The sequence below is a fragment of the Cololabis saira genome, chromosome 3 (assembly GCF_033807715.1).
Source record: "Cololabis saira isolate AMF1-May2022 chromosome 3, fColSai1.1, whole genome shotgun sequence".
NCBI lineage: Eukaryota > Metazoa > Chordata > Actinopteri > Beloniformes > Belonidae > Cololabis > Cololabis saira.
Window position 1 is genome coordinate 17294673 of NC_084589.1, and position 13814 is coordinate 17308486.

General features: G+C 40.4%; 1 protein-coding gene across 1 annotated transcript in view; it reads left to right on the forward strand.

Annotated features, from left to right (window-relative positions):
* The window catches only part of LOC133426445 (CUB and sushi domain-containing protein 3-like), a 289442-nt gene that overhangs the window by 130229 nt on the left and 145399 nt on the right, over positions 1–13814 (forward strand). Inside the window, exons 23-28 of the mRNA XM_061716381.1 lie at positions 175–331; positions 3780–3971; positions 5430–5556; positions 7657–7859; positions 11328–11519; positions 13530–13668. Coding sequence (XP_061572365.1) covers positions 175–331; positions 3780–3971; positions 5430–5556; positions 7657–7859; positions 11328–11519; positions 13530–13668 — 1010 coding nt within the window. The remainder of the gene's footprint in view (positions 1–174; positions 332–3779; positions 3972–5429; positions 5557–7656; positions 7860–11327; positions 11520–13529; positions 13669–13814) is intronic.

Below are 13814 nucleotides of genomic sequence, written 5' to 3' on the forward strand. Positions count from 1 at the left end.
ATAGGTTATTTTTATTGACTTTCAATTCGACACAAACCTGTCAGCTGCAAAGTGTTACATCAATGGGAAATGGATTCCAGATTATCATTTCATCAACATTAAGTTTTCCATACAGATAACATCTGAACTTGGATTCTAATGATGTCTTCATTTGTCCGTTCTTGCTCTGATTAGGTCTACGATGGGAAGGACGGCACGTCCGCACTCCTTGGCAGCTACACGGGCACGCTGATGCAGGACCTGTTCCTCACCAGCACGTCCAACAATCTGTGGCTGGAGTTCTACTCAGACCCAGAGTCAACGGCAGCCGGCTTCCGCCTCGTATATCACAGTAAGTCACAACTCGTTTCCCCCGAGGACTGAGCCCACAGAGCTTGTCCAAATGACAGAATTTAGCCTGATTTTAGGAGTCTAACTTTTCAAGTAACAGAAATTTAAAAGAAGATCTTAATTGACCCACAGCCAGCTCCACCGTGCCTTTCACTGTCGGAGTATCTATTAAACACAGCATGGTGTTTCGGCATGTCTCCACCAGGAAAACGAGCGCTTTTCTTTCTGCCCTTTCCCTCTCCGTGTGAATCTACTTTTGCTCTTTTCTTTTGCTCTGTACAATTAGCATTCCCGCCTGCCTGACCGTACCTTGTTAAAACAGATAAATTATGAGGGGGACAGTTAAAATCCCTGTGTGTGTGTGTGTTAACAAAGTTGTTGTGTTTACACTATTTACAGTGTTTATCTTTTCTTAGAGTGTACGGTGTGTATTGAAAGTTTTGGTCATTGTTGTAAGGGGGCTACATTAGTTTTCCCCCTAATTGGGATGCGGCCTGTGTGTTGCTGCTAACCATCTCTAATTCATTACTGTGACAAGACGACATCTTGGTGAGTCTGCAATTTGCTGTCCAATTAAAATAGATTTTGTGCGTCATTTGCAATTGAGTGTTCAAAATTCTTTTTTCGGTGTGTGTTTTTTTTTGACGGCTTTTAAAGATAAAAATCAACATCCAGTAGTTAGCAGGTGTGTCCAAAGTCGGTCCTCGAGGGCCGGTGTCCTGCAGGTTTTAGATGTTTCCATCCTTTAACGCACCCTGGCAGACATGGCGGTGTCATTAACAGAGTTCTGCAGACCTGGAAGACAAGCTGATGACGAGCATTAATGAGAATCAGGTGTGTGAAACCAGGGAAACATCTAAAACTCGCCCTCGAGGACCGACTTTGGACACCCTGAGTTAGTGAGAGGATGCAAAATAAACCCCATGTGACATCATCCACTGGTTTTCTGAAGAGAGCTTTTAAAGCTCCCTTTTCCAATTTCTGAGCAGCACCATGTCGCAATGGGCAGGACGAGCTTATGTTGGTCATTTCAGCTCGGCTGACTTTTCTTCAAGTTAGCTAGGACGCTAATTGATACATCCATTCTCATCAAATCTGTCCAAATGTCCACATTTCAGGTGTCTACAAAAAAGGACACTTCAAAACAAAAAACAAACTGATGATTGCTAGTCATTGGTCTTGCAGGCTGTCAAACAAAAGCAAAAATCTTACCCGTTGTGGTATTTAAAGAAAATCACCACACTTAGTGTTTATGGATGTGAAATATAGCTCCGGAGACCAACAATGTTTTTTGAACCAGCCTGTAAATATGTCTTAACACTGGGATTATTGGAGAAGGATTTACTTTTGGAGCTAGCCCCCAGTGGTCAGATGAAGAAAAGCAGTTTTTACTTTTTCCTTGTTGGCTCCGACCCAGTAAATGGAATGTTGCCACGGTCTTACGACCCATTAGTTCACCTCACGGGAATCCTTGTTGAGCCTGCACCACAGCAGGGCATTTAAGATGTTGTCTGGGGATAGTGCGGCGTCTTAGATACATAATTAATCGCTGTGCCATTTAACACGCCCACAGAGTTACCACAGTTCATCGGAACACTCAAAAAATAATGCAACAAATTTGGAAAAAGAGATGATAAGAAACTGGGATGACAACAAAATCAAGGAACTGCTGGCTGCTCATGCGGAGGAAGAAATGTCTCCGGAGTTCACTGACGCTGATGCAGTCATCTATGCGACTATAAAATGGTTGAGACTTTCCACAGAGGCATCCACGGAAGCTAATCTCAAAGTATTTATGAAGTCAAATCACATGAAGGAACAAAGACATATCAGTGATCATAACCGCTTAAGTAATACTGGAAGGGAGAGTTTCATATGGGTCAACGGCTGCCGGGACGTTCCTCTTTGAGACGAGCAGCCAGCCCACCGCGGGGAGAACTGCCAAGCAACCAGGTCCTGATCCAAACCTGATCCACACTGCTCACAAGGCTGCAGCTGTGTGAGCAGTTTAGATATTGAATCACAAATGAAGAGACAGGTGACGGGAGCAGCCAGCCTGCTCCTGACTGAAGAGGAACATAGGTGCGCTTCAATATTCTCTTTTGCTTAAATGAGTTTGAATGTTGGCTAAAGTTAATTTAACAATATTTCTTCCACCTACTATGTTGCTTATGTTAAGAAAACAGGTTTTTTATGTCTTAACGCAATGGCCAGCTGCTCCCTTTTGGCTAATTTGTGGTTAACACGTTCAGTTTTTAAGTCAAGATATAAAAAAAAATAACCAAAGTTATTTAAAAGCCAAATAAAACACAACATGAAAGCAAAGGAACAGCATCAGATATATTAAAAAAAAGTGAACTGAACAGTAAAACAGAAAAGAGAGTCTGTGATGATTACACAAACGTGCTGTACAACCGCCCGTGCTATTAGCAGTTAGACCTTAGATGACCTGCAAAAAGGACAAGGAAATGGACATTAATCAGGATCGTGTGGTCATTTGCAAGGAAAGCAAAAATCAACATCTGTATCTAAACACAAGATTAATTAGATGAGAAGAAAAGGCTTTCGCACTGATTGCCCTTTGAGTTGTAAAATAAACCACAATTAAGAATTCCACACATTCATTTGATTTCGTTTGCAAATTTGTTTTCTGGGGACATGCACAAAGTGAAGAGCAGGTTGTTGTTGGCTGGCACCTCTTATCCATTTTAAAGTGTAATCGTCATTAGGTCTTTTCATCAAGAGTGAATAGCCCTATTGAACCTGGAGAGGATTGACTGAACTATGAACGACTTGGTACAAAGGAGAAGGTGGGATACGGCAAGCTCGGATCTTGTCTGAACATAAAATCTGATCATGTTTTCATGACTTTACTACCAAAAAGGCTGAGGGAATTTTCCAAATGTGAGCATTAACTGCTGGGGATTTATACCGGCCATGACACTTGTAATATTACCACCTGGCACGGGCATGGACCTCGCTGTAAGAAGACGCCATAAATCAGCCCTGCTGGGTTTATGTGCAGCCCCTGTTGCTGCATAGCAGGGCACTTGTGTTTTCTACCTGGAAGAGGGACACTTATAGAGGCCACGGTCACGTTCAGGCAGGGTGTGCCAAATAAATGTTGCAACTCTCCTTTGTTTGTGGCTGTTGTTTTATGCCTTCTGGAATATATTAAGCTGTTCCAAGTGGATGAGCTTTTTCTCTTTTGCAGTAAATGTTCACACCCAGTTGAACATTCAATTGTGACCGTCTAATTGTGGGGCCTTGAAACGAAACCGTCCTCTTCTCCACCTGAGCTGAATTCTCAATGTTCAATTACTATCTCTTGGCAATACAGAAAAAGGACTGACTACTCTCCACCAAGGTCTTCTAGATGCCTTGAAGCAGCTCTTTGTCAATTTATGCCCATGATGTTCTTTTAAAGTAATTTGTCATTTCTTTTCCAGGTTTTGAGCTGTCCCACTGCGACGACCCAGGAGTGCCACAGTTTGGCTTCAAAATCAGTGACCAGGGTCACTTTTCTGGCAGTTCCATCATGTTCGGGTGTGAACAAGGTTACACTCTGCATGGAAGTGCCATACTTAAGTGCATGACCGGGGAGAGGAGAGCATGGGACAACAACCTACCATCATGCATAGGTGATCCTTCATACCTGTGTCCTTCTACTGGCTTTTTCTTTGTCTTAGATTTAAGATGTAGATACAGTGCCTCCACATCTCTGTGTGTCTTATTTTCTCTTCCACTGTTTATGTCTTATTTTATTATTCAGAACAGGCACACTGTCAACATTTCTCAGCTAGGTGCTAATCCAAAGGATTTATCCCAACATGATTCCCACTTAATTGCTCTTTGTTGGAAGACACACACTGCTTGTCATTTTGTAAGAGAATATAAACGGCTCTGGTGTTATATTGTTAATCATTGATCTGCCTGTGCTGTTGCTAACAAACTGGCTATGGAAAATCATTAAGAACTCTATAGTAAAGAGCTCCAAACTGCGTCAATTGTGCTTCTTTTCACTCTGCTGCATTCATACACTCTGTGATTTCAGCGTTTTAATCCCAAAACACTTGATCTGTATTTCTCTCCAAGTAAAGGCCTAATTTTTCGAGGATTCATATCTTATTGACTCATGGATATGAAACCGATTCCTGACTGTACATTCATATTCAGATCGTGCTGCGAGAGAGAGACTGATATGATAAAGCTATTACCTACACGCAGCTTGAGTCTGGAAGCTGTTGAGAAGCAGAGTCTGTTTCATGGTGTCTGGAACTGATGGATGAGAGGGCACGGAAAAAAATTATTTACAAATTTTGAATGTGGCCAGAATTGCTTTTGAAGTGCCACTGTCTTCTGATGCCGTTTTCGGAAGAGTTTGTGTTGGGTTTGACACTGTGACACGTTCAAAACAATGACAAAACCCTCCCCCCAAAAAACATCTGTTTAAGAGTGCTGGATGATTGAACGGTCATCAGTGATGGGGCGCTTCGTGTCTGTGAGCGGAATATGAAACGGTATTTCTCCAGGGCCGCGTCTACCTCTCCCCTCAGGTACTTTAACAAATGTCCAGTGTCATGAAACTGATTCTAGCCCAGCAGTGCTATAGCAATCTCATATAATTTTCCTATTAATTAAGTGCTTTCAATTCTGTTATATAGATGGCAAGATGATGATAACCAGGGAAGAGACACCTTAGTGTAAATTAGATAATAAGATGTTCCTTTAGTCATTAACGTTTGCAGCACTTGCAGTCTCCCAGCAATTCGAAGCCCATCCTACATATATTCTCTGGACACAGTCCCTTTTACAGCCAATAATCACATCGTTCGTAGATATACTTAGAGACAAAACAAGTATCACATCTCAGAGGATCTGTGGCCAGAGATGAAATGCATTATTGACCCAAATTACCTGTTAGCATTCTTCATGTTGAGCCCAACCTTTTCATCCAAACCCTCTGAGCAACAGCAAGCCTGGATCTACATTTTGGTTCTACTTTATATGCATTTTCTCATGTGTGTGGAATGTTGTATGCATTGGTAGTTTGAGCAATTTTAATGCGTTTTTGTTGTCATTTGTGCGTGTGCTTCCAGCCGAATGCGGTGGCAGTTTTAAAGGAGAGTCTACAGGGCGTATCCTCTCTCCTGGCTATCCCTTCCCCTATGACAACAACCTGAGATGCACCTGGACAATCGAAGTCAGCTCTGGAAACATTGTCAGGTAACCGCTGTTGGTGATCTATACCCTCAGATATAAACTGTCAACGAAACGGAAAGATCCTGGGATTAGTTTTCAAGCTGGGACTCTAGGTTTGGAGGTCTAGTGTAGAGCTACTTTGATTAAAGGCACTCAAATATTTAAACTTTGCCGCTCATAACAAGCATCTGGTGATGTATATGATGTCTGGCAAAAAGGTTGATTAGTCAATTTGAAGAAGACTGGAAAATAATCTCTAGGTGCTTAAGCATATGTCAGTCCACAGTTAGATATACTGTCCATAGATGGACACAGCATTGTACTTCGGCTACTCTTGCAAGCAGTGGACGGCCAGCCAAGATGACCCCAAAAGTATAACACAGACTCATGAATGAGGTAAAGAAGTACCCACATGGTCAAGTATAGCAGTGGGTACATCATTGACTTGGGCTTTCTCAGCAGTTTTGGGGTCTGAGCCAGCTCCCATCGTCAAAGGGTACATTAATTTTCAAATTTAGCAAAGCATCCTGCAGTATGATGTCAGGGTGGCTGTCTGCCACCCGAAGCAAAATCACTACGGACTGGCTTTAGAAAAAGAAAATCTTTCTTTTGTTGTGGCCTCGTCAGAGCCCAGACTTTAACCCCCTTTTGAGATGTTGTTGACTGACCCCAAGAGAGCCATTCACATCAGACATCTTACAAATGCGTCTGAGCTGAAGCGGCTCTATAGAGAGGAATGGACAAAACTTCCTCCTGATGGTTGTGCAGGTCTGATCCAGAGCCACTGAAAGCTTTTGGCTGGAAGTCATTGCTTGTAAAGGAGTTCGACCAGCTCTTGGTGCCAAGAGTTATCTTTCTATTTCCTCCAGCACTTTGAATGATTAATGAGTATGTTGAATAAAGACACAAGGAATTATAATTGTTTGTGTGTTATCAGCTTGAACAAATTGTGTTTTCTCTTTTATTGTGACTTAGATAAAGATCAGATTCTTTTTCAAATTAATACAAAAAGCAAACCAAAACAAAAAACTGTTAATTCCAAGGGGATTACATATTTCTGTGAGCCAGCAAACATGAAATACAATATTTGTGAGTGATCATAATGTAAGAATACTTTCATTAAACATTGTAATAATGTATTTAGATGTGCAAAAATATTGAACACACTTTAGTTACTAATCAAATATCACTGTGAGTGAAAAGATCGTAGGTTGGAAAATAGATAATAATAATAACAATAACAAAAACTACTTCTAGTACTATTGTTAGGTAGTACATGGTGTGTGTGTGTATGTATATGTATGTATATGTATGTGTATGTATATATATATATGGGATGGGAAATGCCGCCAAATGCAAAGCAGGACACTAATGAAATTAGAGAATTGATTTGACTTTAATGAGAACTTGCAAATTATATACATAGGGGAACCGCTTCAAATGTAATTGTAAACACATCTTAAATTAACCAAGAACATCTGATGTGACCTCGCCTCAAATTATGAAAACACCCTACAAAGGGAAATTATATCACATTAAGTGCAGTTGAGAGTTGAAACAAGAGACGTCTCCTCTAAAGTCAGGTGTCATGGAGAAATAACCTGCAGCAGCTTTATTGAGAATAATTATGGGATGGACGGTGACAGCACCTGTGGGAATGTTTCTGGGACATGAAAGCCTTTTGGTTGAGAGCTCCCCTTATTATTGTGAAATAGAATCCATTTGGGCTTAGAGGTCAAGGTAAACATGTTATGATTTAATAAAGTCAGCCACCCTGACACTCTTTGTCAGAACAGTTGCTTCAGGTCATCTTTTGTAGAAATTGTGGATCAGTCTGTGGCTTCATACTGTATTTCAGAGAATGATACGCAGTGATACCAGGACTTAACTTAATAGCCCCGTAGCACAGGCACCATCTTTAGATATACTAAAGACTCATTTGAACATGTTTTCTGTGGGAATGCAAAATTGTTCAAGTGAACACAGCAAATCAGCCAAACAATTATCATGGGAGAATTGATACGATTTTATCTCAGTCTCAAGAAGCAATACCGTTGTGTTATTATAATCTGACGGAACTGCAACCAAACTAATATAATTATTCCTTGTTTTCATCTCTTCCAGTCTCCAGTTTCTTGCATTCGACACAGAGGCATCCCATGACATCCTGAAGGTGTGGGACGGGCCTCCTGACAACGAGATGTCTCTGAAGGAGGTCAGTGGCTCGCTGCTGCCTGAGGGGATCCACTCCACCCTCAACGTCGTCACCATTCAGTTCGAAACGGATTTTTACATCACCAAGTCTGGCTTTGCCATTGACTTCTCAAGTGAGTATTAATTAATGTTCTTGCTCGCACTTAGTGAGAGTTGTTTCGTCAGGTTTGTTAAGATTACGTATAAATTATGTATGTAAAGCATGTCCACATCTGGAACATCACAACTCGAGCTCGCATACTGTGCAATCCTTTGAAAAGTAGGTTAAAACCTCATGTGATGTTGACTTCGAATATTCGGAAAAAGTGTGTTTGATAAGGTTCCCCTCAATCATCTTTTGCAGATCATTTAGAATTTTGTGTAATCTTCAAGCGTGTCCTGCTGAGCAGTCACTATTTTACAGCTCATTGCTGTCTGCTGCAAATTGTTTGCTGCTCTCACACTAATGGTGTCCATGTGTTCTGGTGATGACTAGTTTCAAAACTAAAGCACCTGGAAGCAAGTGTAAAATGAAACACCCTGTATGCAATGTAGTGGGTGATGAGTTTGTTAATGCTTTCAATTTAGCATACAGGCATAGCAGGCTAATGTAAAAATCAATGATATGGAATGCAGCGCACTGCAAGTGGAATTGATTCTGCAGATGCATGCTGTACTCATATAATGTGTTTGCTTGAGGCTACTGGTTTCCAGAACCAAAAATAAAGTGATGAAGAAACCTATTTATTTTACTAAGAACATGCTGTTGTCATTCAATTGATGGTTTATTTGCACTTTGTTATGGTGAAAATAAAGCAAACGAGCAAAATGTTAATTCTTAAATAAAAAGTTCAAGAGTTTTTATTTTTTTGCCTGTATACACCGCCGCGATGAATCTGAAATGAAACAGCTAAGCTGTGATAAGGTGTAGACTTTAGTTTTAATTTGAGAGTTTTTACAAAAATATGGCATTTACCATTAAAGCCATTTCAAGCTAATTGCTTTACTTTTAAAGGGTTAAAAAATATTAAACAAGTATACAAACATAATTGTGAATATAACCATCATTTTTACTTGTTAGATAAAAATCCTTTGCAGTCAATGACTACGTTTATATGCAGTCAAAATTTGGGTTATTGCTAATATTCCGGCTACTGAAACTAGAGCCCTGCGCGGGACTGTTTTCTTCATCCCGCTCCCGCCCGCTCCCGCCCGCTCCCGCCCGCTCCCGCCCGCTCCCGCCCGCTCCCGCCCGCTCCTGCCCGCTCCCGCTGCATTTCTGACCATTACCGCCCGCACCCGCAATGTGTGCGTTACACTCCCGCAGTGTTTACATCCGCTCCCGCAAAACTCGCCTTTTGCGCCCACATCAATTATGTGATTGTGGTTACAGCAACAAGAATAGGTTGTGAGTGGCTCAAATAACACAAATAAATAACATAAAATAAACAATGTTAATGAATGAAACAAATTACTGTAATTTAACAAATGAATCGCTTGGCCATTACATTGCTGTGGAGGAAGAAAATGCTGCTGACCGACTGCGGTCCCAATCCCGTGCGTCTCTCTTCCAACATGCGCCCACAGACACTAAATGCAGTTTCTCCAAATATCTGACTGGCCTTGCTTTGTCTTTGTTTTGTAAAGACCTTGTTTGAGGTTCTTTTACACGTCATTGATTTCCATCTTGTCGCTAGACTACATCCCGATCCCGCAGTGTTTTTTTTTGTCCGCCCGCTCCCGCCTGCAGCAAAATTCAAACCGCCCGATCCCGCGAGATTTGCGTTGGGACCCGCGGGACCCAATCCCAATGCAGCCCTCTAACTGAAACATTAGGAATATTCCGTTTACATGCGTGAGCAAACAGGGTTATCCCTGTTTACATGGTAATTAATCATTCGGGATATCTGGATCAAACCAGCGACGCACGGAGAATGTGATGACGCAATTCCCGTCATTTCCGCTTCTTCTTCCTGTATCCAAATTCAAAACAAATGCTGCTTCACGCAACTTTTCGCTCACCTTCTTGTAAATCTCACTATCCCGGTACTTTCTACTGTCTACAAATGCCAAAATGTTCATATCCTTCATTACATTTATGAAGTGATTGGTCTCCTCCTCACTCCAAAAGTGTGGCGTGGTCTTGCGTTTCTCCATGTTTATAAGAACTTCCTGGACTCAAAAGACCAAGATTCCTTGCAAACGGAGCATGCGCAGAAAACAAATTCCTGTTCCGTTTGATGGGGATATTCCGTTTGGCGTTTACATGACCCAATATTCGGGTTTTAAAAGGAGTAACCCAGGGGTCATATTCAGGTTTTTAAAAACCCGAATATGAGCAAATTTGGGTTATTCAAAGGGGTTATTGGTGTTTACATGGCCGTGCAAATTCGGTTTATTGCCAATATTTGGGTTTTAAAAGGGTTATTTACTGCATGTAAACGCAGTGATTGACTCATTGAAGTCTGGACTTCATGGTCGTCACCAAAGTTTCCTCCCAGGAGCAGATTTACAGGCCGTCAGATGTCGTCAGTTGCTGCTTTTCTGTACGCCTTCCTCCTTTCAGATTTGTTTTCAGTAACTGAAAATCATCTATTGGATTAAAAGACATTTTATTTGGGCACTGAAGGCTATTTGATTTCTTTTCCTTCAAAAGATCTTGAGTGGCTACTGCAGTTTTCTTGAAATGACTCGAATGGTAAATGCCATTTTTTAAACCTTTTACATTAAAGCTGAAAGTCCACTTTGACTACATGTTGATTATATTATTTTCAATCTATTGTGGTGGAGTTTATAAGAAAAGGAGTATGTTGAATTGAAATAAAGTGCTACTTTAAAACTCATCATCTCCTATTCCACAGATGTTATTGTATCGCTATCTTTTTTAATTCATTTAATAGGTTATTTATGACAACAGCAATCCAAAACTGAACTTTTGCGCTCAATATTAGGTTTTTAAATCTTTCAAACTCTTGAAAAATCCATCAAATGTTATTAATGTACTCTTGAGACTCTTGAGTTTCTGTTCAGCTGCGGTGTAGGAAAACAGATGAGGAAAACCCGGCAGGCTTTTGACTGGTATTGGCTGGTAATCTGCTCAGTTTCAACTCCAGTCTCACTTCAACAACTGTCTACTGTGAGATAGAAAACTTCACGGATGTGTGCATGTTCTCCCCCGGTTTATGCTGTTTTCCCTTTGCACTGGATTCATGCATGAATTTAATTCAGTTCAGTTAAACTCAATAATGCCCCATGGGCAATTGTGGTGTTGCACTACAAAGTCTGTCAGTATTAAGAAGTTACTTTTAAAGATTCATTATAGAAGGTTATAGCTGTGTGTAGGAATGAGCTCCTGTAGACGTCTTTATTGAAGCAAAACCTTAATGAAGACACTTTGTTGTTTAATCACTGGGATGTGTAGAGGTACTTAGGTATACTTTGCATTTCCTATATTTTTCTTTGCACACTTCGTGCCAGGCGATTCAAAGCTGTCCTCAAACAAACTGTTCAGCTTTTTGCCGTTTTTTCTTTTCTTCTCTTTCTCTTTTGAATCTGCTGCTGTATATATGTGTGCGAGTCACATGTGCATGTTTGCCCTTCAGGTTCACTTGCGACAGCCTGCAGAGATCCAGGTATCCCCATGAATGGCAGCCGCAATGGTGAAGGGAGGGAGCCCGGTGACACTGTAACCTTCTCCTGTGATCCGGGATATGAATTGCAGGGAGAGAGCCGAATCACCTGCATTCAAGTGGAAAATAGATTCTACTGGCAACCCAGCCCCCCAAGCTGCATTGGTAAGGAAGGGGGGAGAGAGTGTGCCCTGGGGAGGGAAGGATGGATGTGCAGAGGTGACAGAGATGGGCATATGGATATTTTAATTGGAGTTTAACAGCTAATTACATAACAACCCAGTTGAGAATAACTTGAAAAAATAACACCAAGTAGTTTAAAAAAGAAACATATATTCTTGAGTTGATGACATCTTGTCTTTGGCTGGGAAGATACGGTATCTGTGTTTAAAGAACTTGTGATTTTTTTGACAATATGACACAAACGATCATGATGAGAAGACAAACGCTGGTGTAAATGTCAGCTGTTCTCATCCCACTAGATTGTTAGAACAACAAACCGTCATATCGGTGCAAACTCTTCCTTCTTGAAGCAGATGGCAGATGATAGTTATTCTGACAAACATTAGTGAATTTATGAAGCTTTCAGTTTTTTCACCCTGTAAATCTACCGACAATAAAACAGCATAAACGTAAAGGTGGCGATATTCATTAATTCCTCGACAAATAGAGCTGATAGTTAGATATCTGTTACATGCTTCATTTCTGAGAAATACCTGGGAGTATAGAGAATAGGGATGCAAATTATCGATTATTTCATTAATTGATAGTTGATAACCTTATCGATCGATCATCGATTAGTTGATAAGCGGCGTTTTTCCCCCATCTGAGATACAAACATAATTTTTTTTGCTTATATAAAATACAAAGGACATTTTAATGTATTCCTTAATCAAATATTTATTTTATACAAAAGTAACAAAAATAAATTTTTGTACCACAAGGAATATAATATAAAGTGCACTTCAAGGCTATTAGTAGTAGCAGCAGCCATAATAGTGTCATTTGTGTCAAGCAAATTTAAGTTCTAGTTACGTTTTAAGTTAGAGTTTTGGCAGTGTTCAAAATAAAATTATGAGACCTGCTGTATTTTCTTTTAGTTAAAACTGTAGCGGGGACAGATGTTTAGAGAAACCTATGTATGTACCGGGTGAAGGCTGATTTATGGTTCCGCGTTACAACAACGCAGAGCCTACGCCGTAGGCTACGGCGGCGGCGGCGGCTCTGCGTCGATTTAAGGTGGAACCATAATTCAGGCTTTAGGGGAGCATATCGGACAACAACCAGAAGAATATAGAGTGGATTAAAAATAAAAGTTAAGCACTGAGCTACATGTGTCTCCCGTCTGGGCCATTGCAGACTCATTTCCTGAGCATGATATTACTAAAACCGTCTCTTTCTTCTAACTTTATGTGCGCGGCGCAGCTCGTTGTGTCGCATTAAATGTCGTCCGGGCGTAATACCAGCTGGTGAAATTAAACGAAAAAAAAAAATAAATAAATAAATAGATTAATTGTAATCGTTAATTTTAATCGGGTAATTTCATAACGGCAATTAATCGAAAATCGATCAATTGTTAACATCCCTAATAGAGAAGCAGTGAAAAAGAAAAGTCACCATTTTGGCAGCTGTTTTGTTGAAAGACATGACAGAATAAATGGAAAGCTTGAGAAGTCGTAAAGTATATTCTAAAGTATGTAGCATATTCTATAGCTGCATTGTATCATGTTCATTAAATTTGTATTCCTCATATGTCAGGGTCGTCGTAAATAGCTTCACTGAGATCTTTAATGTGTGTATGCACTGTGCTTGTTCAAGCTCACTTATACAGCTGAATAAAGCATTTAGGTGTCAGAGAAATGGCTTGATTTGCCATAATGCAGGGGTGAAATGGTTTAGACTTTTAAAGCCGTTTTTTTGTGCTCGATATCGCTGCAGCACCTCGGACTTTATACTGAAAGATGTTGACCAAGGTTATAGAATTTGAGTCATTTATATTTGATGACCTGCACACACTCATTCTTTCTCTGTCTCAAACTGAATGCAGCTAAGTTAAAGGTTTTGCAGCAGTGCAGCTGCATTTAGAGCCTTTTCTGATGTCTTGGTCTCTCTCTTGTTTCAACTCTTGATTTAAAAATTTTTATTTTTATTTTTTAAATCTTTAAATCTCTGTAGCTCCATGTGGTGGAAACGTGACCGGGTCTTCTGGATTCATCCTCTCTCCCAACTACCCGCATCCATACCCACACAGCAAAGACTGTGACTGGCTAATTGCAGTTCACTCCGACTATGTTATTTCCTTGGCTTTTATCAGGTAAATATGGAAAGAAAACAATGTCACAATTAGGGTGAAATATTGGTTAAAAATATAAACTCAGTGTGACATTCATTACTGTTTTTGCTATAGTATTGGCTGAGTAGCTGTCTTTTTTACTTTCAAACATGTGCCATCGCCAGGCT